The following is a 26969-nucleotide window of genomic DNA, read 5'->3' on the forward strand; positions in this document are numbered from 1 at the left end:
CATTTTCCCAATGCTAGCAGTTAGCATCATCAGCAGATGTCCAAGTTGTGTTGTGGCATTAGAAGATTTGTTGCCAGCTATAAGTATACAACTTTTCAACAGCCATCAGCTGCTTTGTTTGGATTAGTTGTTATGGACTTGAATTGATGTTCCACAAACATCATAGAAAGATGTGGTTGCTGGTTAGACAGGAGGTGCCCATTAATCTGATTGGTTGTCTCTGATTTACGTTATTCTGCATCTCTTGTCCAACCACATCCTTCTGCGATCGTGGAATATTAATCTGCATTTGTTAAAGTAATTTGAGTCAGTTTTAGTGACAATTCAATTTTCACTTCACCAATCTCTCAGCGCTTGAAGCTAGCCATTAAATACAGATATTCTGTAGATAGGTGTAATGTCACCTAAATAGGTTTTTTCCGCAAAATCAAATTGTCATCAAAATCGGTATCTGCCAGTTCCAAATTTTCTTTGAATATCTACTTTGACAAACTGTTTCAGTGATGTATTGTGAACAAAAGGCTAAATTTCTCCTGATATGATTTATTGTAAGCTCTTTCAAAACCTGGTAGAATGGACAAGTTTTTGATTAATTTGACCAATTGTAGCTACAAGGGTATTTGCGGAATAGGCAATTAAAAATTTTGGTGACAATTAGATTTTGAACATTGCCAATTGGTCTGTGCTTGTAAACTTGCTATTAAATCCAGATATTTCAATCAAATTAGTGTCGCTTTAAAGGATTTCTTTCGCTCTTTTCAAATATAAGATCAGTTTGTGTGTGTAGTTTTTCTCACAAACTCCACAAATTTTGGTTTTTTGCAGACCGAGATGTATTTTTCCCCATAATCAGTTACCCACCATAACTCAAAAAGGTTCGAGATAGGACAGGGTTTGTTGGGTGTTTCATTTTCCACTTGGGCTTTTGGGCTTGTCTATCACTCCCTTTTGTTTGGCCGAACATGGCACGTTCACCCTGTATTGTATTTTAATATTACCTACAGAATTTTTTCGCACCTTTTTTATTCAAGAAAAATTCAACCATTATTTACCCTCAACTAGTAAAGCATCATAAAATTTAACTTTTTTAAATTTTTTATCTTTAGATCTTCTTTGCCTTTTTCAGTACCGCAATACCTATCTTGTTTAGGTACATCCTTCAGTTAGTGAACTTGTGTAATTCATACTCGCTTCCACCTTAGTACAGTAGGATTCTATTTTCAGTTTCATGTTTTTCTTCACCCTGACGTAACGTCTTTTATAGAAAGGGATACTCACCACACGATAAAATATAACCATTATGTATAAATTTTTAATTTATGGAAAAAATTCCAATTAATATAATTTTATTTTTTATTAGTTTTTTGTGCTTAGATTTACACAGATATTCGGCCGAATACCCGAGTATTATTCAACCAAACTGAATGTAGTGTTCTGTAGCGCGTCTCTCAGTTGACAACCTTGACGAAACAATATGGTATAAGGCTTGAGAGCATAAGAAGAAGAAAAGCCTCAGGAGACCGGAGGTTGCAAAAACAAAACTAGACATTCGAAAATAAACAGAGAGAGAGAGAGAGAGGGTGTGAAAAAGCGATCGAGTAGGATCGTCGTCTCATGTTAATGTTCTTATTTTATTTTTTTTTATTAATAAATTTCTGTTTATGCTTGTCATCATGAGTGCTCACTATTCAAAGAACATAAGGTCACTACATTGGCGCAGTCGGCAGGATAGTGAGCAATAGATTGGACAATATTTAACGGAAAAACTTTCGTCGTGAGAAGGCGACGCGAAGAGAACTTTTGTCGTGAGGAGACGATACGAAGAGCACTTGAAGAGTGTTGGAAGAACGAAGGAAAAGTGCGGTGAGTGTTTTTTTCATAAGAAAATTCGCTGGTTTTCTTTTCTTTGAGAGAATCATGGCTTTCTTAGCCAGAGGCAAAAAAGAGGACTTACAGCAAGTCGCTGCGGAAATGGGGCTTGAAAATGTTATGCAGATGAAAGTATTTCAACTCAAATCCGCAATAATGGAGGCAGAATGCTATGACAAAGAGTTCATCGAACAGTTTCTGAACACCGTAATTGAGGAGAGAAAACGGACAGAGATGGAAGCAAGCGAGGAGAGAAAACGGAAAGAGATGGAAGCAAGTGAGGAGAGAAAACGGAAAGAGATGGAAGCAAGTGAGGAGAGAAAACGGATGGAAGCTAGTGAGGAGAGAAAACGGAAAGAGATGGAAGCTAGTGAGGAGAGACGAATGGAGTTCGAACTCAAAAAAATGCAACTAGAAAATGAAAGGATTCGCATCAGCGCGGCAGGTGAATCCCCGATTAACTCAATGGCAAGGCCAAGGATAGAGCTACAGAACATTTTGCAAAAGTTCGATCCGAAGAGCAACGAGATTAGCCTCTACCTGGTGCTGTTTGAAAGGCAAGCGAAAAGAGCCGAAATAAAAAGGGAACTTTGGGTTTCATATCTGATTGGACTATTACCTTATGATGTGGCGCAAGTCATTGCTAGAGAAAATGAAGAGACAACAGATGACTATGAGCAAGTCAAATCCATTTTGCTTAAGAGATATAAGCTTACTCCCGAGAGGTTTCGACAGATGTTCACGAAGCACAGTAAACGATCGGAAGCAACGTGGTGTGATTTTGCTTATGAACTCAGAAATTTCTTCACTGAATGGATCCGAGGCCTAGAGATTACCACGATTGAAGAACTGTCTGATTTGATTATTACGGATCAGATAAAACGCAAAGTACCGTCAGAGATTCGAGATCATTTTATTGACGAGTGGTCTCAATTCAAGCGACCCGACATCCTTGCTAATAAGTTGGATGACTATGAGAACGTCAGGGCAGACATCGGCGGGGATAAGAAAGCTTTTTACGGAGAAGAAAAGTCATTGTTACAGCAACAACACTTCAGTTATAGAGAGGGACGAGGAACATCGACAAGAACAGCATATCAACCACCAACTCGGAAATATCATAGCAATAAGGACTGGAACAAGACCGAAAACACGATTATCAGAAAAACCCCAAAGGAGTGTTACATCTGTGGACTGAACCATTTCGCTCGCGATTGTGACCGAAGATATAAGGCTAACACAAAAGAGAAATCGGAAGATAATGTGTTGATCGCGGAAATTCGATCGGAATTATTTAATTCCAGTGAATCGAGTCTGGATTTGAACCCTTTACGTTATGCTGATATTTGCGTAGATGATAGAAAAATCAGAAGCTTAGTGGATTCTGGTTGTCAAATCCCAGTGATTCATTCTGACTGTATACAAGGACCAATAACTAAGAAAGGGAAAATCATCTTAGCGAGTGCATTTGGAGAAAGAATTGAAGCATCCCTTGTGAATATCAGTGCTTCGCTGGAAATAGGAAATAACGAAGATTTTTGTAAACCTGTTGAAATTCTCGCTGCAGTAACAGATAAAATTCGAGAACAATGCATTATTCCACCAAACGTACATGGACTACTTTGCGAGTCCGCAGACACCGAAGAAGGGCGATTGTCCTTCCCCACTATAAGGGAATATCACAAGCCTCCTGCGACAGAGCGAAGGGAGAAGGGCGTGAGTGTGAATATTGAAGAGGACAAGATGTCATCTCTACCCGAGGACAAATACAAAAGACAGACTGAGCTGGTGGATGACCTGACTGAGCATTTCAACACCACCAAAATCTGCGAAATCAAACACGAGAAGATTGGAGAAACTCACCATCTCAATACAACCAAGAGCCGAAGCAAATCTGAGTGCACCCTACAAATGGAACTGGATCTAAAAAGGATCATAGCGGAAGCTCGCGACTATAACGAAATGGCAAACTTGTGGACATCTTGGAGAAGCGTCACTGGTAAACCCGTCAGGAAACATTTCTGGGAATTTGAGAAGCTCAGCAACGAAACCGCGAAGCTTAATGACTTTGAAAACACCATATCCATGTTTCGGGATAGCTACGAATGTGACATACTCGAAGACGCCATATCTAAGCTGTGGAATCAGGTGAAACCGCCGCACAAGCAACTCCACGCTTATGTCCAGTGCATGACCAGGAACTGTTATGGTAGCGACAAGATTCAAGAACGCGGACCCGTTCCGGCGCATATTTTAGAGGACATGTGGGCCCATCAATGGAGTAGCATTATGGACCACATGAAGCTATTTACCGAGAAGCCATCGGTGGATGTCGCTGTGGCACTAAAAGTGAAGAATATGACGGTGCTGAAAGTGAAGACGGCTGAAGAGTTTTTCACTTCATTGAGATTGAAGCCGATGACGAAGGTCTTCTGGAAGATGTTTATATTCAACAGATCCAAAGGCAAAAAGATGGTTTGCCACGCGTTTGTCCACGAATTGTCCAATGGATTGGACTTCTGGATCAAAATGTTCGCACACAGAACCGAGGATGATTTCATCACTATTCACCATGAGATGGGACACATTCAGTTTTTCATGCAGTACGAGCATCTACCACACGTTTTCCGGGGCGGAACGAATCCTAGTTTCCACGAGGCCACCGGGGACATCCTCGTCCTGCTGTTGATAAAGGGCTTCGACATGAAACACGAGGGTTTAATCACGTTGATGTCCGACGTAATGCGGTCGTTTCTGAACATCGACGTGAACGTGCTGATCCATGCCAATCGGTCCGACGAGTTGACGTCCGAGAAGTTCTGTGAGTGTGCCATACATTGCAGGAACGCGGCGACTGGAAAAGTGCTCAAGAAACTCCTCCAGACGGATTTCTTCCGAATCTCGGTGATACGCGACGTGGAGATCATCGAGGTGATAACGACCAGGGCATCTAGAGAGTTGGTTGATGCTGGACCGTTGCTGAGATACTTCGAGCCGCGCTGTTGGAATTCGTCAAAGAACAGAACAAACAAAAGAATTCAGTTTGTGTTTATAGGTAAACCCAATCTTGCGTGGGGGGTGTAGTGTTCTGTAGCGCGTCTCTCAGTTGACAACCTTGACGAAACAATATGGTATAAGGCTTGAGAGCATAAGAAGAAGAAAAGCCTCAGGAGACCGGAGGTTGCAAAAACAAAACTAGACATTCGAAAATAAACAGAGAGAGAGAGAGAGAGGGTGTGAAAAAGCGATCGAGTAGGATCGTCGTCTCATGTTAATGTTCTTATTTTATTTTTTTTTATTAATAAATTTCTGTTTATGCTTGTCATCATGAGTGCTCACTATTCAAAGAACATAAGGTCACTACACTGAATGTTTGGCAAATACCGAATAGCAGCTAAATATTTGTCCCATCTCTGATGTACAGTTATGTAGTAGTAGTTCTGAATTTTGTAGAATGATTCTGCCCTGACAAGTTTTCACTATACAGTGATACCCCGACTTATACATCAGTAAAACTACTGACGTAAGTTGAAGTTTAGTAAAACTTTAATTAGTTTCACTAAATTTTTCATTAGTAATGTCCCTTTTTTCTGATGGGAGGCGAGAAGAGAAAGAAGGCAAATATGAAGATTTTCTTTTTCATCTATTCCTCTTCTCAATATCTCGTGCATAAACATTTTTATTGCAAGAGCATGACATCAAAGCTTTCAAGATTTGCTCAAAGTGCATTTAATTTTTAACAAAAAATCAATTTTAGGATGAGACAATATAAATGCCGGTTGACAGATTATTATAGTAATAGGAGAACTATCTCCTGTTATGTGTGTGTGTTATCAATTGGGCTACAGTCAAATATTTTTTTTACTCGCATTTTTCTAATTTGCACTAAAATGTTTATTTGTTCTTTAAATTGCAGGTATGGTAGTGGAATCACGATATCATTCAGAGCACCGCATGAGGACAGCAACTATTCTGCAGTGGTTGTAAATTTTATCAAAGAGAAATTTCCATCAGCTCAATTCAAGGTTTGTTTTATTAAAAACTTTCAAAAAATACAGTTAGTTATTATTGCAATTTAATTAGTATTATTCATGGTATTTTTTGTAATAAACGTCACACAGGCCTATGCACGGCTTAAAAAACCGTCAAAATTCTGTATTTATTGGCCTATCCACCACAGTACAAAGGTTTAAAAAATAATTTTGGAAGCTCATCTGCTACAAATTAACTATGTACATTACCAATTATAATTTCAAACATTATAGCATTCAAATTTTGACTAATTCAGTTGCATTTCAACTGCAGCGTTCCTGACAATCTGGAAAATCTCATAAATAATAAATGTTCAGAAAAAGTTAGGAAAAATGTAAAATATTTGGCAAAAGTCACACACGGGGAAGGTATATTGAAGGTTATTGAAGTTGGGAAATTATTATGTGAAGGGAAAATTCCTCTAATTCAAAAATATTTGGAAGGTCAAGATTTTGAATTATAATTCTTTCTTTAGGGCTGTTGGCCAGTGAAATGATCAGGAAGATTTCTGCTGGAACCCTGTATAATCCGTGGAATTATGCGTTAAAAAACATTGCAAGTTCTGAGTGTGGGTTATACACCAATTTCGTCTTATCTGCCAATTTTTTTTTTTTTTTTGAAAGATTAATAAACTTCCATCTTAATAACTATGTCTGGAAAATTCACAGACAACAATTCATGAAATAGAAAATGCGTGGCTGGGAAAATTCACAGACAACAGTTTGACATGAGTGAATGAACAATCAAGTAGGCAAGTCAGTGAATGAGTGATTGGTCACTCACTTTATCTCTGGGTTTGTCATTCACTCCTTAGGTCACTCACTCATTCTATCATCAACTCGCTAGAGTGCTTATTCTGTTGCTCATTCTACCATTAACTCACCAGGTTGTTCACTTAGTGAGTAGGTCACCAGGTCACTCACTAGTTTACTCACTCACCAACACTAACCACTCTGTCACTCACTAATTCACTTCACACATTGGTCATTCCTTGTTCTCTGACTCATGTGGAACTTTTGTCTGTGAATTTTCCATCAATGAATTATTGCCAATTTTTCATGAACCCTTAATAACCGCTATTATCTCAGCAATAATCCAGTGACTGCAAGAATTTTATGAATATGCTTTTTCCACAAAAAACTAATTATAAATTTGCATAAGTCAGGGTATTACAGTAATAACTATCTGGTTATAAGTGTCAAAATAAAAACTGAACTTATATATACAGTAAAACCTTGGTAAGTCATCATCTTAATAAGGCATCACTTCGGTTAAATCATGATCCTAATAAGGTGTCACTCCAGTTATAAGTCGTCTTTTTTTTCCGGTCCTGTCCAGTTTCTTGTCCAGAGTTAACAATGTTCATAAATCCTTATTTACTCGCCGCTAATTTCTGTTAACTCGTTGCTATGGAAAAGTTTGAGAGAGGAGAAACAATATTTTCTAAACAATAACTTATATGGCTCTCTTCAAAGAAAGAGCTTGATGACAGCACTACTATAGGTTCAAAAGTGACCATAAATGTCTTATAAACCAAAACAAAACAGCACAAGTAACAAAAGTTTTGCTGAAGAAGTTCATTTGTCAGCTAAAAAACAAATATTCTTAAAACCTTTGGGACTGTCCGAGCAGGACATGATTTCTGCGTGAGCAGCACCATATTGGGGCTTTAAATTTAAACAAAAATATCTTTGCTGAAAAACCAGACATATTTTTTACCAAGTTGAGACCTAACACTGTCAGCTTTCCTTTCCCTGCCCAGGGTCAAGTCAAAAGTGGGCCCTGTGTCCAACGTTACCTCATTGTTGTATCATGAACTACTAATAAAAAATTTAAAGCCCTAAAATTAAATCTCATATATAAAATTAATGTCTATTAGTTCTGTTGTAAAGAAATGCTAACCATACTTTAACAGTTGCTCTGATTAGTATAAATTACAAAATATTTTGGTTTTAATCATAAGTGTAACAGTGTATTTTTTCATAATGGGTTAAATGCTTAAGCTCAAAAAATGTCTAAATTTCATTTTTTCCCATTTGTAATCTATAAGTTTTGTTAATATTGTATTATTAATTCATATTTTAATAAATTTTACATTACTTTAAATTTATACGATTTTTACAATATTGCACATTGAAACTGATGGCACTTTGCTTAAGTCATCACTCCGCTTAAGCCTTCATAATTTTTCAATAACTGGAGTGACGACTTATCAAGTTTTTACTATAGCTTGAAATGATGCAGTGTTTTAAGTGTCCCATGATAATAATTCGGTTTTCTGCAGGCTCGTCATTGCAATACCTTTGAATTCAGCCTGCCAAGTAAAGTTCCGTTGTCTGAAATATTCGAGCACTTAGAAGATGGTACAATAAAATACGGCATTCAAGATATAGCCTTAAACCACACAACTTTGGATCAGGTAAGATCAGTCTCAATCTTATAAAGATTTTTTTTCGAAACTCAACTTTCAACCCAATATACACATAAATTAAATCCAGCTTTGTGCAGCAAATGAGCTTTTATGCCCCTTTTGCATACTTGTTAATTGAATACTTACTTGCAATTTTGTTTCATTGTGAGCCATATTTTTTTGCACATAACATGGAGGACACACAAGATGAGACGTCCAATACTCAAGGTATCACTGTATAAATATTTTCCAAACATACTAAGAATGACTTGACTTTAAGGACAAGCTACACTTGATGAAAATATCAAATTCACCTTTATTAATACACCTTTTCAATCAACTGCTTCGACAAAGGCACACCAGTATTATTTAGTAAAGATTATTCCAGGTTATTTGATTTTCTGACTTTGAAGTGTGAATGCGAGCCCGTCTCTCATTTGCAAAAGTCTCTGCATAGAGACTAGGCAGAACTTCAACACGATACTTACATAAGAAAATTCAAGCATCTACCATCTTTACTTCAAAATATGGTGAACATGTGGCAGCACCAACAAAACACGAAACCATCAATTCACTGCTTCGACAAGAGGACACCAGTATCATTTAGTAAGGAACAATTCCAGGTGGGAGTATTTCTCAAAGATTGTGAATAAATGGAATACCTTACCTCAGGGGGGTCATGAATTTTAACACAATTGACACGTTTAAGAAGAAGTATGATAAACATATTGGGATAAAATTAGAATCTATCCATACTTGGATAAGCTATCTATACTTAGATAAAACAACCATAATCTTCTTTAATGGGCAGTGTATTATATAGTATTAATTACTAGCTATAATACCCAGCGCTGCCCAGGTTTTCTTGAATTACTGGGAAGTTTGAAAAGTGACAAACCATTGTAAAGACATATGCACGTGGGAACCGCATTGCTAGGGAACCACTGTAACCAAAGTAAACACTCCAAAAGCGATTGTTGATGCCCAGGAACCATTGTTGCTTGACAGTTTTTCCTCCCATTTCGGGTATTCGCCCTGCTCTGATGAACTTTTAAAGTAGCCTATCGTTTAATCCGGGCCCTGCTTGGTATATAAGCAAAATTTTGCGACAATCAATCTAAAATTGTAGATTTTTATAGAGAACATACGCACACAGAAACAGAAAATCAATTTTATATTTATAGATTCATTTTTTTTCATGATGTATATGTCGGACCAGAGTGTGCCAGGAGACTGTACCAGAGGAATCACTTCGTTATAACGAAATTCCAGGTTACCTAGCATTGTTCCTATGTAAACTTATTTGGAGGATTAGAAAAGTGTTTGTTATATAAAATGAGATTTTTGCATGTGTGAAGAAAGCCAACATTACAGGAATGATAATGGTTTTTATCTTCACACTTATTTTAATTCAATTTTTATTGCTAAATATGTGTAGTGCACGCATCATTTTTGGGTAAAAATATTTAATTGGTTTAATGAAGAGAAGAATAGTTATAAAAAGTTTTCTATATTTATCAAACTTTCCAATTTTATTTGGGAATTGTGCATAATCACAGGCAAATGATAAATGTAGTAAAATTCAACCAAACTTTCTTTATCAAGACAATATGTCCTCATGCATAACCACTGCACTGGTGTTCACTTTTACAGTAGCATATATATATTTTAACATTAAAATTTATAGGAACCAGGCGCCCGAAGCCGTCATATATCGTACCTTCCCATTAGCGGACACTCCCTGTTAGCAGACGAAATTTTTGGCCCCATGGCTTTCTGTTATCGAGAGGTCCTACTGTAGATATACATATATATTGTACAGTGACAGATGCTGCGACAACACAAACATTCTCTTAACCCAAATTTATTATTGGAAAGCTTCTTGGACATTTTTTCATCCCAGAGCAACCGTGTTCTGTGATGAACTCATCAATGAATACACTCATACAACTATTTTTCCAGTGGTCAACCAAGAGACTTCTGTGGATAATGCAGATTTTGAATGCAAATGCTGCTATTCAAAACCTTAGTAGTCCTGCTAACAGCGTGGATTTCGGAATATATTTCAGTATCTGCAACATTGTTTATTACTCACAGAAGGCAAAGGCTAAAGCAGTGATTCTAACCTCTTGCATTCCAAGGACCCCTTGTGCCAATAAAATAAATATCACAGGACCCCTTTCCTTTGTAAAATAATATTCAGTACAAGCAGTGTAAAAATAAGTCATTTTTATTTTTCTTATTCAAGCTCACAGATACCCCAAAATTTCTTCGAGGACCCGATCCAGTGATGTGTTGAAAAAGGGGCAACTAATTGTGTAGGTTCCTAAGATCGTTCCATATTTTACAGGATAGCCTTTTTTCATATAACCTAGTTCTTGGGATGGACAATCACCCCTCCTTTCTGGATTTGTGCCTGCCATAAGCCTAGGCACCCCCTGCGCTACAGGAAGAAAATATAGACACTACTAAAATATTAGGTTTCAGCTAAGTGCAGTACTTTAATACTAGACCTCATAATTGAACTTGAAAAAATATTGTTGTATATTAAGTTTATTTTTGGGAATAAATGCAAAATTTTGGATTTAAAAATTTCATTTTTTTATTTGTGAAATTTACATATCCCTACTTATCATTCATTTAATTCTTTGAAAAAAAATTACTAACAAGACTTTTACATTTTAGGTATTTGTTGGTTTTGTGAGACAACAATCTGACGAGACTCAAACAACGAAGCCGGGAAGACTGGTTGAAGATGGCTGCACGTCTCTTCAAATGTCTGCTTTTTCAAACCTAGCTTACTGCGGTGATGGGGAGTCACACATATCTCCAAAACTTTTCCCAGAGAGTCAGACTCTTCAGTTTGCAACAAGACTGTGAAGAAAATTTTGCACTTGTTCCTAACTACTTTTTTGATTCAAAAGTGTGCTCAAATAGGACTTCTTAAAAATTTAGTCATTTGGTGTTTTTTTTTGTTTCAGATTATTATTTTTTTTTTGGAAAAAGTACAACAATATCATGTGAAAATGAAGTTGGATTTTGAAATTGTGTAAATGAAGATCATGCAAATGTTGTTTATTTATGAAAAAAAATTATAATTTTTGATTTATTAAACCGTACATTTTACAAAACCTTTGTTCTTGAGTATGTAAACGTATACCAGGTGCATAGGTAACAATAAGTTCACCATTTACCATTACTGGTGAACTGCTGACCCTAGAGGCATACCTCCAATTGACATGAGAGCTACAAAAACTTCTTTTTAGAAAATAACATGATGTACTCAGATATGTCATTCATGTTACAAGGGGTTGTATAGTCATTAAAATAAAAAAATTAACTTTTTATACAGTACCCGTGTGCCCCAAAACCCAAATAGAAAGTTGTTGCCCTGTCTCTCCTGATGCCAACAAAAAAAAAAAATCAGCATTTCTAAGTGCAGTATTCGCTGAGATATCCAAATTTGAGAAACAGGGAAGTTGAAAAAAACACACACACACAGCATTAAATGCATGTTATCTGGATACTTTTTCTAATTGGAAGGATTCCTCTAGGATAAACGGTTCGCCAGTAAAATTCCATACCCCCCTGTTACCTATACACCGTTATATATAAGACAAATATATTACCTATTCTGAGCTACTATATATATATATATATATATATACTTACACTAAGCTATGAATGTTGAGAACGTCTTGATGAACGAATGGGAAAGATGAGTCTTAAATTGCAGTGCATCGGTTAATTTTTGGCCAAACTTTTGAAGCTTTGTGACATAGGCGGAGATAGACATGAAAGGCTGGAGGAAGGGCAATGATGCCAATTCATATATATACTGATTCGGTCATTGATGCTGTGGGGGGGGGGGGGAACCAATCCCCCTTCCCATATCTCCGCCCATGGTTTATGGTCGAGTGTGTAAACAACTTCTGCAGAAAAAAGCCTTTCCTCATTCTGTACACTTCCCTAAAGAGTATGACATTCAATTTCAAGAACATAATTTGTTGGTGAAACCTCATTAACAAACAGGCTGATTTTGCACTGAAAGCTATGCTGAGATTTTTTGCCTTCGAAGTGGCTTTTATAAAATTCTCATCCCGTCATTAATACATTCCTTAATTTTTTAATGAATAGTTACCTGTAGACAGTTCTGAACAGTGAGAATTTTAATTTATATAGTTTGAAACTGTTCAGAAATTTTTATTTTACCCTTCAGAGGGAAGACTCGTTTGTTTTCTCGACATTAATAAATAACAGTGGACTTGATATATAGCCCTATGAGTAAAGACATCGCAGCCTGTCTTTCAAACCAAGTCCAACTTCTGTCTATTGTCATGGGCAATTTACTACCTAGTGAGTTATGCCGGAAGTGTGAATGTGTATGCCTAATAGTCTGAGTGCGAATAGAATATTGTGTCTGATGCTGCTCTCTGTGGTGAGACGTGAGACTTTTTAATGGAAAGATAGGCTTGCATTCGCTCCTCGAAGTTGGGAACCACAGAAAACGTAACTTCAACCGACCACCACTGTGGCAATGTTGAAGTTCGAACCCGGGTGACACCACAACCTGAAGAAATTCTTTCTTCTCAACTGTACACAGCCCTGGGATATAACCGCAAAGGAAATTTAATATTTTCACCCCTGAAGAGGTGGCTCTGTCAAAAAATATAGTACATATTATTAGGGAAACAATTGTTACTGCAATTTTTTTATACTGCATTTATATATAATGCACAGTTTCAATCAATGTGATGTTATCTTCTCCGGGATTATTCTATGCTTGGGTGGTAGGGAGGGCTTGAAAGGTATTCGTAGGAATATAGTAGTGTCACAGGGTGTTGACGAGGTCATTTTTGGAGGGATCGCCCTGGGGGTAAAACTTGGACCTCAGGCCATTACAGAAGCTTAGGAAAATACAATAATATATTATATTTTAGTGCATTTTCCTAAGTTGTATGTCCTTATACGAGGACAGAACCGAACACATATAGCGTTCAGAAAATAAAATATTTGATCACTTTAATGATGAGCTGTATCAGCGCCTCCTAAAGATAGGCCTCTGCATGCTACTTGTGACGTCATTAAGTAGTCCATTTTCCCTCAGAATATTCAGGGAAAAAAATTCCCTGCTCTCATCGTTGTGTGGAAAAGAAATGATCAGGCTCAGAATTGGATTTCTATGCAGTATTTGTGAGCCAATAAAGAAGAAACGAAATAGGATGCTGTGTTTCAAAATGTGGCAAACTTGCTGGGTAGTCTGAATGACATTTATGGTAATCAGTGTGGAGGCCTTCTGTCTCTAGGAGGTGCTGGCTGTATTAATCTTTACAGCAGCAATCCTGAGATATCTCGTCAAATTTGATCTACTTTATTTCGATCATCCTGAAATATCTCTGGTTCTTAACACGCTTTTACTTCCAATGTAGCAGTTATATTATAATTCAGATCAAGAAAATTTTAAAAACCACTCAAAGGGTTCACAATTGTTTATGAATTCAATTAAAATTTACTTTTCAAATTTGTAAATGAACTTGATGTATTTGCCAAAACTGATTATCCATTTAAATTTTCTGTTTATGGCATTTTAGGGGAAATTAAATATATATGTATTTTTTGACAGTATGCTGATTAGATGTGAAATTGACAAAAAAAAAGAAGACAAATTTTATCTTTTACATATACTGTATTTCTATCATCTATTCAAGGCTGAGATATCATGCTCTTGGATGAGGAAAGGTTTAGAGCAGTGTTTCCCAGCCTTTTGAAGTTTGCAGCACCCTTGGCAATAACATTAAAAACTTGGGACACTCTTCCTTGAATACAGAGAATACAGTTCATTACAACAAAAATACACCAATAGAGTTTTATTTGGTTAATCATTAATGTAAGACTTGTGATTGATGCTTAGAGCACAGATACTTGATATCAGACCTTACAGTTGAAACATGCATACGGGGGCGGCTCAAGCTCACCTGCTGCCTGGGTGCAAAGCCTCATGTGCCGCCCCTAAAGACTATCCTGACGAGTGACTGACAGGGCATTTAGCCTAGGTGATGCTGGGATATACCTGATTTTTTTCAAACAAAGCCTCACATCATTGTTGTTCACTGTGTGAAATAAGCATGAACATAAGTCCTGCTTTTAAGGAAACTGCCCTGCACTTCGGTTCAGGATTATTTTACCGCTTAATCATGGCAGATAACTTAATATCCTCATTACAACTCTTATTCGTCATCATTACCGCCTTCCAAAACCTGCAGCAGAACCCCTAAGCTGGGACGAAATTATTTGACCGCTCCAAAAAAAATTACTGGGAAGCACTAAATATACACACTTCTCCCTCCATCTCTGTGACAGAAAACATTATTTCTGGTATTATAGTTCCAGGCCCTGTTCGTTCCCCTCAAGTTTTCTCAAAGTCTTTGTTGTCAAAGTATGGCCCATAAGCGTTATGTCATGTAAATTTTTACTATTGGAAATTTTTAAAAAATTTATTGTCTAACTACACGTACACGCACATTCCCGCATGTACCTATTCGTTGGGGGGTTCCGGGGGGGGGGGTGCATGTGTGGTGTAGCAGTAGTAGGTAGGGGCTCGGGGATCCATGATGTTCTTAAGTCAGCCACCTCGTTGGGCAATTTGCCTGTTGTGGCGTTGTATTTGTATTTGTATAAAGCCTAAGTTGCCCTCCGCACGCATATCGTCCTCAAGGTCTAGCAGTCTATTTCTTGCTTTTTATTTCATTGTTACCACAGCAGAGAAAGCTTGCTAGCATAGATATGCTGTTTAAAAAGGCAAAAGTGTGCTAATTGCTTTCTTCGTTAGATTAGGATACTCCTGTTTCAGTCCAAGCCGAAAAGCAGCCACCGATGCCACACTCTTGGTGAACTTACCTTTGAGTGTGGAATCAGTGCAAAGATCAATAAATTCATCTTATTTGCAAGCAGTGAAACCTATTTCCTCCGTGTGGTGTCCTTAAAACGTAATAATAAATGCTTAACCAAGAGAATACCAGTACCCATGTGTTATCCACTTGGCACACCCAAAGTGTAAAAGAAACACCACACTCCACACTGTCTGTGAAATCAAATGATGAGACAACCCAGACGAGATTCTCAGTGGAAAGAGATGGAAAGTATATATCTATTGCTTCTTGATAAGTGATGACAAATGAGGCCTTTCAGCTTACAGAAATCTTTATCTCCTGAAAGATTATGAAGAGATGGAAAGTTTGACAGATGTACTTTCTGAACTGCAGACCTCCAAGAACCAAGTTTTTCTTTTGAAATCTTTCATTTTATTGGTTAAGGAAATTGTTTCCTGTCGACTTCTGCATTGAAACATCAAGTTTGTTCAGCTTATGAAAAATATCTGCCAGATACGAGGGTTACAGAAATCAAGCATCACTTAGTAACAGCACATAAAATGTGCCTTGATTTTCATTTTTAAAAAAGTTTTCACCTGTTCCATGAGTTTGAGAAACTGGTTCAATATATGTGACCTCGCAATAACCACCTTAGTTCTGTGTGAAGTAAAAAAGTGGTATGAGCTGCATCTGGTTTGCGACATAACTATTCAAAAATCCTGCACTTCATACGTTGAGACTGAATGCAGCTCACCATTTTCATAACTTGGCTAAAAACTGCAGTAAACTCTTCACACGCTTTCACGACTGATGACTCTATGTGCAAAAAAAAGTGATTTATAACAATTGAGAGCTCTGGCAATAAAACCTTTAAATTTCCCAGACATAGATGGTGCACCATCTGTACATATACCACAACAGTCTTTCCATGAAAGATCATGGTTATTGAGATGGGAAGTGATAGACGCAAAAATATCATGGGGCCTGAGGTTATTGTCTCCAATTGGTGAAGTGGACTGATCAATATATTGCTTATATCTTACAAACCCAAAGAGTTGTGGTTTGTCACCAATATCATTACTGTCATCTACTTGCAAAGCAAATTTTCTGAGATCTTATTTTCTCCACGACTTGTTCATATACTGCATGGCATTTCAGGCATCCTGCGGCTGATTGCATTGTTGAAGAGAAACTTTTGAAACTTAATCAGCTGCTCCTTAGCCAACTATTGTTGAAACTATAATTTTACAATTTTACATGCAGGGCCAAATATTTGCTCTCCATCAGTACGAGGTTTCTTTTTTTTAGCTATCAGTTCTGCTACTTTGAACGATACTTTAACAGCAATGTCAGCTATGGTGACTCTTAACCATTTGCACAGAGCTGCTTTCTTCTCCCCTTCTAGTAGACGTGAAAGTATGAAAAACTTTACTGTGACACATGTTGAAAAACATTATGTAGGACTGTTTTTCTTGAGATTAAAATCATTCTTGGCTCCTAAGAAATTTGGTTGGCGTATAAAGATTTCTGTCAAGCCTTGATTTATACTTCTTTGTGCATGTTGGAACACTGACAGAATAACCAGGGCTTGTTTCTCACATTGGCAAATGGGACATATGCCCAGGACCCATAAATTTTTAGGGTCCCAAAATTGGCTGCCTTTTGCATTTGACACAGCCCACATGCCCTCCTTCTACTGCATATGTCTCTGCCTCAAAGACCAAATAGAAAAGGCCCCAAAAATTATATATTTGCCTAGGACCCTAACTTATGAGGAACTGGCATTGAGAATAGCAGTATTACTCTCCATCTGGTGATGTACAGTATGCACAACTTTTAACCGAACGATGGCGATATCTTGGGTTCTATTTATTGTAAAAAAAGGTAGCATTCTTCTTCGTTTAAGATCTTCCATAAGTGTATTAAGTTCATTTTTTCTCAAGGGGTCATGTACATGTTAAAACTGGATCTAAGTTTTGAAAGTTCAATGGTAACCCTATTTTTTTCTTCCATATTTAGATTCAGTATCTCCAGAAATGCCAAAATGTCAAATTTCATCAATTTTGAACAGTGAAATATAAATTATTGAAAAACGAGTGTTGTAATGTTAAACAGAAACATTTTGTTTTTGAGCATAATTGCTGAAATAATATAGGTATCTCATTACTTTTTATTTTAAATGATAGATTCCAACGGGCCTAATTTTATTACTCATTTTGAATTTGGCTTTTTTAAAATATGAGTTATGAATTATTAAAACATATTTTAAAAAATTTAAGAATAGAAGAATACATTAATTTTCACTTCATTTGAATTAGCATAGTCGAAAACCCAACATAATCAAAATTTTCATTCCAATCTGACCTCTATTTTGCAAGATATGAGCGATTATATGAAAATTACCACTTTTAGGGACCATATACTAGATATATATTTGAAACTCATTGCAAAATTTCTCATGACAAATTATGCAAAAGTTTTTAAATATGAAGCTCATAACTTTACTGAAATGGGCAATTATTGTTTTAAGTATACGATGATACGATAAATAAGTCATCCATCCAGTATTTCAAACTTTTTTTTTAAGTATTTGAAGCTGAAATGGTAAATATAATAATGTGCAAAGAATTCACAAATTAATACCATACAATTAGATTGATGTTAATATTTATGGAGATAATAATCAATAAATAACGGTTCTCCCAATAGCGTAAATCATCTTAGTGTAGCGGTTATTGGTGGTCGTCTCTGCTAAAACCCTGACATTTCGTTTCATCTGTATTTTTTTTAGCATTATTAAAAATTGGGGACTGCAAAATGAAACAAAATTATAATATAAAAGAAAGCAATTGTTCAATAGAAAATTCTTATATTTTTTTCCAAATTGATGAAATTGTCGTCACAAACAATTGCTTTGACACATCGTTTGAAATAATTATGGAATAAATATTAGTTTAATCACGGATATAAAGTCACTAAAAATGAAGCGGAATAAAAAAAGTTTGTTTTTCACCTCCATAAAATAAAAACTATTTAGTTTTTAACAACACTAAATCCAAACACTCGCATAGCATATGGAGTATTTATCATTCGAAACTTGTTTGGTGTGTTTTTTCCCCTGCAAACCATCTTCAAATTCAGTTTCTCAATGTTTAGAGTGTCCGCAAACACATTTTCACTCATATCTATCTCATTTTTTTACTTAGTGATGAAATTTTATTTTTAGGGTAAATGCAATGTGATAAATCAGATAAGATGGGGAAAAAATAAGGGTTTACATTGAAGATTTTGAAGTTTGAACAATAATAAATATGTAGATGACCCCTCATCAAGACAAATTGCACATAGTTGGGTAGAAAATCACAAACCATAATTTTTGGTGAAAACAGCTTCATTCTACAACTTTTAGAACCCAAGATATCGCCATAGTTCGGTTAAAAGTTGTCTGTACTGTACATTACCAACCCATCTCGAACCAACAATTACTTGAACAGTGTGATTCCAGTATAGAGATTACCAAAAGGGTCATAATCCTACCAAATTGCTGAAATGGGCAGTTGCCACCAAGAACCAATACTTAAAATAATTGAATCCATGATCCAAATATCGAAATAAAATTGAGAAAATTCAAATGAATTTAATAAATGTAGTTAATGAAAAATACTACACAAATATATATATTTTTTTTCAGACAGCGATTCTGGGAAATTAAATATGACTATGGCACACAAAGGAAACACGAACGTCAGAAAAATGCACACAAACTATACATCACATAAAGAATATAAAACTTTAAGATAACATCACAATTTCTTTGCTTCAATATCGTGAACCATGGACTCTAAACCGATAAAGGCACGTGTAGGTAATCTCACCGTGGTTACTATGGATCTTCAATTCCACAAAAGAATAGAATTTTCCATCATCTTCCTATAGTAAAAAAAAATGCACAATGTTCTTCAATTACGGATAAAAATTAAAAGGAATGAACAGCGTGCAATGAATACTCAAAAAATAATTGTTTTATTTATTTATTACACAAATACACTACATTGCAGAAAGTATCCTTCTTTGAGTTTAGACATTTTTTCGAATTTCTAGAAAAATACCAAGCAAATCATTCTGAAATTTCGGTCATGTAAACCCTATGCCTGTACTCACAATACACAGTGAAAATTTAGTCACGAGTGCATTTAGGGGAATGATTAAAAAATTAAATAAAAAAGTTTCTCATTAACCCTGTGTGGTAGAAAGCTGCAAAAGACTTGCAATTTTCAAAACATATTTTACTAACATTTTACAATACTTCTGTGCATTTTTGTCGGAATAGCATATATATTCACAAAAATATAAATCTTTTCTATAAAAATTCTAATTTTCATTGCATGCTTTTTTCCTTATAACATGGTTTCCAATCAATTTTTATGAAATTCACAGGAAATCTGGCATGGCCATCTGACATGAAATACCATACATAGAAATTTAGAATTTGATAGTTTCTTAATTAATGAGATATGAATATTTTCAGAGCACATAATTTTTAATGGTGTAAAAAATATATATTTTAATTTTTTCATAATTTGGTTGCCAGATATGTATTGCAACTTACATAAAAGTTCCAGTTGAATGTTGAGAAAATTCACAAAGATACACATGACATTGTAAGCTGTAATTTAAGTTACAGTCTGAGAGTACCTGAGTGATAACGAATTTTCCAGAAATTGGTATTGATTATTTTCTGTCATGGTTATTTCGTTCAGTTTCTTCATTTTGACATCGTGTACGGTGTTCAAGCATTTCTCTTATATAGCATCAGATGTCTTCGCTCATTCGCATAAAACTGTGGGCTTTTTGAAATAATAAAAATAACATAAAATAACCATGGTTCCAATTCGTGAAAAATCCCTTATCATCCAGGTACTCTCAGCCAGTAACTTAAATTACAGCTCATGAGATCACATACATCTTTTATCACATCATCATCTATTTTTCATGACATTCAACAGGAATTTTTATATAAGCTGCACTATATATCTGGCAACCAAATTATAAAAAAATAAAATAGATATTTTCTGAGCAATTAAAAATTATTTACAAAATATTCATTATCTCATTTAATAAGGAATAATCAAATTGTAAATTTCTAAAAATGGTATTTCATGCATAGTGCCAAAGTTGCTGTGAATTTCATAAAAGCTGGTTGAAAACGCTGAATGTTATAGACAAGAAATATTCAATGAAAAAAATAGAATTTTCATAGAAAACATTCATATCTTCGTACATGTGATATTCTCACAAAAATACAAACAAGTATCACACAAAGTTAGTACAATCTTTTGTGAATGTTACAAATCATTTGCAGTTTTTTTATAATACAGTTGATAAAAAAAGGGGTTGATAAAAAACCTTTTTTCTTATTTAATTTTTCGTCAGTCATTCTAAATGCACTAGTGACTAAGTTTCCACTGGAAATTGTGAGTACAAGCACAGGGTTCACATGACTGAAATTTCAGAATGATTTGCCCAGTAGTTTTCCAGAAATCGAGAAAATGTCTAAACTCCAAAAAAGACAGACTTTTGGAAATATAGTGCACAAGCACATGGGTAATTCTCACGAAATTGGTCTAAATTGTGTCCTCAGCAGTTTACATTTAATATTTATATATATTTATTTATATACGTCACAGAATTATTTACAATGTTTCATCAGAATTTATCTTTTTTGTCACTTTCTTTTACATTCCTCTCACAAGTCTATAACCACTCTATTTATAATTTTCCCATCAATAAATTCTTTAAATTTGCTTGAAAAAAATTTCATTTCTAAAGGAAATGTCCTTCTGGCTTATCCATAAAAAAAAATTTTTTTTTCAATAATATATATTTTTGGACCAGTATACTTTTGTTTCATTTTTTTTTTATAATTTAAAATATTTTTTATAAATAGTTTATAGCAAAATCAAAAGTTCCTAATTTTTTTTTTCTCCATTTGTGAAATTTGAAAAACATAGGTTCAAGTCCTACAACACTAGTTGCCACCTATCAAATTTTATGTTGGAACGGTAGAGAGAGGGATGAGAGTGTGTGTGTGTAGCCATCACTCTTGAACCTCATTTCAATCAATTAGAATTATAAATTTATTCACAAATTGGATTTATTCAGGAAAAAATAGGTGTGTTTTTATTAAATGTTCTTTTCTCATGGCTACTTTTTTTGTGAAAATATGTAATTGAAAATTATTTTCCACTTTATTACGTGTTTCAGTTCACTTCTATTATTTCTGAAAAGCATATGTTCTCAACATTCTTAATTTTTAATCAGTGTTACAAAACACATAAAAAATGCCTTTCTCCTTGCATTAGGTAACCAGAAAGAAGGTTTGATTATAAGTTGGGGGGGGGGGGGAAGTAAAACAAAAATCTAAATTTCTTGGTTGCAACATTTGAAGTTGCAGTAATGTTTCATCTAAAGGCTTTACTTTAAGTGAATGCCTCTCGTGCTCTAGCAGAATGAACACAAATTAGAAACCTGTTGTCCCCATAAAATTGATAGGAAAAGGAAGGAGAAGCCCAAATGAAAATAGAAAAATGCAATTAAAAAAAAAAATTACTCAGAGTATCATTGATTATCCAAGTTGAAAATGAACTAACAAAACATATAGAATGTGTTGCAACAATGTAAACTAGAACACGGGTCTTCCACTTGGTGAGGTACCACTGCTCTAAATCATCGTTATTGCTTTTGCACTTGCAAAGTCTCTTCGCTCTCATCAACATCTTCATTTTCAGCAGTGAATGGTCTTCAATTTTGGTCTTCATCATAATTCCCTCATTAACCCCCTCTCAATAATTGTTATTGTTCTGATACTAGAAATTTAGCTTGATTATCCAGAATTTTTGGTTTTCAGACATAGTTTGTCCCAATTACAAATTATAATAGTTTTTATTACTATAGTTGTCATAAGCAGAATCACCTCAGCCTCTATCAATATATACAGTAAATATTTTTGTTCAAATGCTCATATGGAACAAAAAGCCAGATTTACCTGAATAGGGAAATATTGCAAAGGCTCGCCTTGAATATCATAAGTATATCTTCCTAGCAGCTTCCCTTCCGAGTCTTTTTCATGATCCAGGCCCTGTGAACAAAGCGCATTTGAAACATTTACATCATTAATTAGAAAGTATGAATGAATGGAAGAAAAAAATGGAAAAACTTGTGGGGAAGCAACAAATAACTTGAGTTAAATTTGAAAATATGTATGGGAGAAAAGAATAGTAAGAAAATAAATTTTAGTCGTAACTCACCCATACACTGAATTCTTTCGGAGCACTAGAAATGTCCCCAGTAGGAGAAATAGACTTTGGTATATGTTCAATAACAAATGCTTTAGGTCGAATAGTAGTCGCCAGCTGAATCACCAAGTACCCATTGCTTCCCTTAAAGGCCCAGCACTGACCAGGGTGTAAATCTGGCTGTGAGAACATATGGGGAGGGGGAAAGTTATATATGTTGGAATAAATTTCAAAAAGATCACATACATAAATTAAAAATAATAATAACACTGATTTTAGTATGATCAGACAAATCACACATCATTTTAGTTTCTCATCAAGCAAAATATATATATATATGTTAAGTTCCTAAAAAATGAAATAATTGTTGATATAAATTTGTGGTTAAGTTCATATTATAGCTTTTAGAACAAGATAGATTTAGGGGGTGGTAGCCCAGGTCGATAAGATGCTCGCCTAAAGTACCAAAGGATGTTTAGAGGTGTCGCGAGTTCGATACCCGGTTTGTCCTTGTCAGAAAACTTTCCGGCGCAGGGGTACAACAAAAACGGTGACAAGACCGCAGGGGAAAAATTGCTACCGCAAGGAGCCCCCCATCAAGGGGTTAGCGCACCAACCCCTTGACGAGTATAAAAAACAAGCCTGCCATTCGTAATCAGCAATAAATTGTAGGTCCCGGTCTAATTAGCCCTCGTGTGCAGAAAATGGCAGTGCTGCGACAAAAATGATCAAACAATCAAGATAGATTTAAACTGAATTGTTTGGATATAGAATTCAAGAGTATAAAAGCGCAAGTCAGATACGGTTAATGACAATGAACATTTATAAACATTGTATTCCCATGCACTAGCTGACATGCCATAAAAATTGCCGGAAAACCAGCCTTTCAATGTCAGTCTTTCTAGCATACCGGAAAAAACAAGGTTTAATAAGCACCATAGAATATATACAAAAAATTGATATCAATTTATATTAAGTGTGTGTGCAATGAATAAAATATTACTTTCTGAATATAGCAAACGTGTTTTGCCTAGAAATTTCATAACAAAAATGGAGCATTCACTTATTGCTCTAATTGAATTATGGTCAACCTGTAATACAAAATATTTTGCAGGCTTCTCTGCATGCTCAAAGCTGGAAGAAGTATGTTGTCACTTTTGTTCTAGAGCATCACATTTTGCAATGACATTCTTTAATTTTTTGCTCTTACTGTGAGCGCAATTCCTATCTTAAAATATTCAATACTAAGGCCGGCATTATACTATGAAAGTTTCAGAAATGCTCTCTTATAAAACTTGAAAAATTCAACTGATAAGTATGTCGGTTATATTTGAGTGAATATAACCAATAGGCTTATTGGTGGTTTTTTCAAATTTTGTAAAAGGTAGTTTATCAAACTTTTATAGTGTAATCCTGGCCTTAGTCAAATTAAAAGTAAAATATGTGATGATTGTGCAGTCATTTTAAATACATTGATCAGAGAATAACACATTCTCTTGCCCCATGCATTTCACTACCATTTTCCAAGTCGCAATCTTATCTTGCTTATACACAAGACATAAATTGCTGAGCCACAAAAACTTTGTTTTTACATGATATCTTTGGAATAAAAAGGAATGAAAGATGTTTACAGTCAGGATCAGTACCCATATCCAAAACATTCTCATGATATTTAGTTCTTAATTTTTGAACCTATCATATTACAGTGAAACTTGTATAAAATGGAAGGTCAAGAGACTGAAATTATTTTCCGTTCCAGACAGGTTTCCGTTTCGCAGAGGTGCACATAAGAATATATGATGTAGTTATTTATTTCTATTGTTTACAAAACTTGTTTTGAGATACATCACACCCTAACTGCTATAAACCAACGAGTGTTAAACAGAGACATGCATATAATTATTTTGAATTTTTCCTGTTTATTGTTTCATATTACTATACATTTGAAATTTCATACTTAATGCGCTAATAGCTAAATTTCAATATAAAACTTTCTCCTGAATAGCAATAGAATGAACGCTTACTTTTGTCAAGAATGAAATTTTTTTAATATAGTGAAACCTCGATATAACGATATTCTGCAAACAAAGAAAAAATATTGTTGTTGAGGGATTATTGTTGTACAGAGAGGCAAAATTATCCTCATGAGTGATCAAATTTATGCTGCTGTTGTCATATTTTCTATGTCAACATTGTTAATACCATCAGAAAATGCGCTTTTATGTATTTAATCGTCGCAAAAAATTGTAAATGATTAATTTATTATAGGAGTGTTTTCTAACAAAAGCCACCATTTCCATTATAAATGAAATGCTAAAAAAGCTTTTACTAAATTTTGAATAGTAAATCCGCTTCCTCTCAAGCCCGACCCCTAGAACCAGTTCAGATAGATAATAAGCTTTCATCATTTTTCCAAGAACAACGTTTTTCTTTCTCGGTCACAATAAAAAATATATTGTGGATCCATGTATAACCTTGAATTCACAACAGTGCTTAATCAAATTTTACAAACATGATCAAGGAATGCAAAAATACTTTGCAATCTATATATATAAAGTTGATTTTCTGTGTGTGTGTATGTTCTCTATACAATTATACAATTTTAGATCGATCGTCGCCAAATTTTGCATATATACCAAATGGGACCGGACTTGAATAATAGGCTACTTTAAAATTTCGTCAGAGCAGGATAAATGCCCCAAATGGGCAAAAAACTTTCGAGCAACAACGGTTTCTGGGCTTCAACAATCATTTCGAAACGTTTACTTCGGTTACTGTGGTACCCTAGCAATGCGTTTCAGACGTGTATATGCCTTTACAATGGTTTGTCACTTTTTTCATAGTCGTCAGAATCATCAGCAGCATCACTTTGAGGGACCGACAAAGGATGATCCCCATAGAAATCAGTGTTAAAATTGCCAATTTTACTGTAGAAATGTGGGAATTTAGTGGGGGTTTACTGTCACATCAATAATTTAAAAATTGTATTGAATTCTTGATTATTGAAGTATTGAGTTTGCTTAGGATACGAAGCCCTGAAAATTAAATATGTAGTAATTAGCCGGACCTACTTTTGAGTTGGATATTCATGAAATAACATTGATTTCAACTTCTTATTCATATCTTCTCAAGCATGAAAATTAATGTCTCCGTATTGACTTTTGATATTGAATTGCACAAATTCATATAGTTTAGGATGTTTTAAAATTAATTATGGGTCCATAAAGTACATCGAAGAAATTTCACAGCTTTAATTAAGCATTTTTTGAAGCAGAAACAGGCAGATGGATAACTTGAAGTTCAAGGAGAGGGGCATCGAAATACCTAGCGACCCTTTAAAAAAAGGAAAAAATAAAAAATATTCATTTCTACATTTCTTTATTTCATGATTCGCACAGAAAGTCACCATATTGGTTAACTTAGACATTGTTTGCATGTCCCTCAAAGAAAAAGGGATATATCCCGTGATCCAAAAAGCCTCATTGAAGAAAACCCGGGCAGGGCCGGGTATTATAGCTAGTCTATATATATAAAATTGATTGTCGTGCATATTCTTCATACGAATCTACAATTTTAGATAGATATCTTCATCAAATTTCACAAATAGACTAAACAGGGTTCAACTTGAACGATAGGCAACTTTAAAAGTTCACCAGAGCTGGGCAACAAGGGTTTCTAGGCCTCAACAATGACTTTTGGAATGTTTACTTTGGTTACCTTGGTTCCTTAACAATGTGCTCCCGACATATATATGCCTTTACAATGGCTTCTTACTTCTTTAATGCTGCCACTATACTGGGATATTATAGCTAGTTTACTTATATATTTTCCATTTAAATCATTTAATCTATGCGAACAACTATGTTTAGCGCATCCATCATTAATAAACCAAGATTTGCAATAGCAAAAGGCGACAAAAAATTTGAGCTATCTCAGTGCAGCTCGTAAAACAGTTTGAGCAATAAAATCTAGCGAGCAAACAATGTTCCAATCTAAAAATCAACTAATTCGATTGATTCTTAGGGTCCAGATATTTAAGAATTACCTAGAATCTATGACTATTTCTGTAGTTATATTCTGTGACTTACATCTGGCATCTGTTCCCCAGCATGTTGGCTAATGCAGGGGAATATGGCATACTATAAAAAATTTCTAACATAAACTAACATGTTAATTTTTGAGCTGAGAACATCTTAAACTTCCCTACTATATAAGGCATGTTCAGAAAATAAAGATACATTGGCTAGCATTTATTCAAAACATTTTCATAAAAAAAACGTGTGCTACAAATTGGTCACTAGTATCATTACATATTCTGGATACTAGTTTCTGCACCCCAGTGAAATAGGGATCGGCTGGGTGCCACAGCAATAGCATTGTAGGTCTAACTCCATTTTCAATTGCGTCGTCGCCATGGATATGTTAGTCAAGATGTTTCTTCGATTAAAAAAACACATGGGAATCACAAGGTTCTGCAATATGCATAGCTAATTG

General features: G+C 35.1%; 3 protein-coding genes across 8 annotated transcripts in view; 2 read left to right on the top strand and 1 right to left on the bottom strand.

Moving 5' to 3' along the window:
• LOC149067508 (phospholipid-transporting ATPase ABCA1-like) overlaps nt 1-11438 on the top strand; it is a 188392-nt gene extending 176954 nt beyond the window's left edge. For 2 of the 3 annotated variants that reach the window (XM_089252756.1, XM_089252758.1), the window contains 3 exons: nt 5786-5894; nt 8186-8320; nt 10997-11437. In XM_089252756.1, the coding sequence (XP_089108882.1) occupies nt 5786-5894; nt 8186-8320; nt 10997-11191 (439 nt within the window). In that variant the 3' untranslated portion in view covers nt 11192-11437. Of the gene's footprint in view, nt 1-5785; nt 5895-8185; nt 8321-10996 lie in introns of all 3 variants that reach the window. The other variant, XM_089252757.1, reaches the window with a different exon arrangement.
• Nucleotides 1767-5778, top strand: LOC149067509 (uncharacterized). The gene has a single exon (XM_089252759.1). The coding sequence runs from the start codon at nt 1918-1920 to the stop codon at nt 4951-4953; it is 3036 nt and encodes a 1011-aa protein (XP_089108885.1). The 5' UTR covers nt 1767-1917; the 3' UTR covers nt 4954-5778.
• A 7359-nt stretch (nt 11439-18797) lies between the features above and the next one.
• Nucleotides 18798-26969, bottom strand: part of LOC149067510 (uncharacterized) — a 64395-nt gene continuing 56223 nt past the window's right edge. For all 4 annotated transcript variants that reach the window (XM_089252653.1, XM_089252652.1, XM_089252651.1 and 1 more), the window contains exons 16-18: nt 22488-22655; nt 22226-22318; nt 18798-19110 (exon numbers count right to left, since the gene is read on the bottom strand). In XM_089252653.1, the coding sequence (XP_089108779.1) occupies nt 19000-19110; nt 22226-22318; nt 22488-22655 (372 nt within the window). In that variant the 3' untranslated portion in view covers nt 18798-18999. The remainder of the gene's footprint in view (nt 19111-22225; nt 22319-22487; nt 22656-26969) is intronic.

This window comes from Pholcus phalangioides, unplaced genomic scaffold, assembly GCF_987345545.1.
Source record: "Pholcus phalangioides strain wild (caught in Gottingen) unplaced genomic scaffold, Ppha-v1.0 ptg000030l_1, whole genome shotgun sequence".
NCBI classification, from domain to species: domain Eukaryota; kingdom Metazoa; phylum Arthropoda; class Arachnida; order Araneae; family Pholcidae; genus Pholcus; species Pholcus phalangioides.

Excerpts from the sequence above, each read along its gene's own strand:
- LOC149067509 (XM_089252759.1), top strand. The coding sequence starts at position 1,918 with ATGGCTTTCTTAGCCAGAGGCAAAAAAGAGGACTTACAGCAAGTCGCT.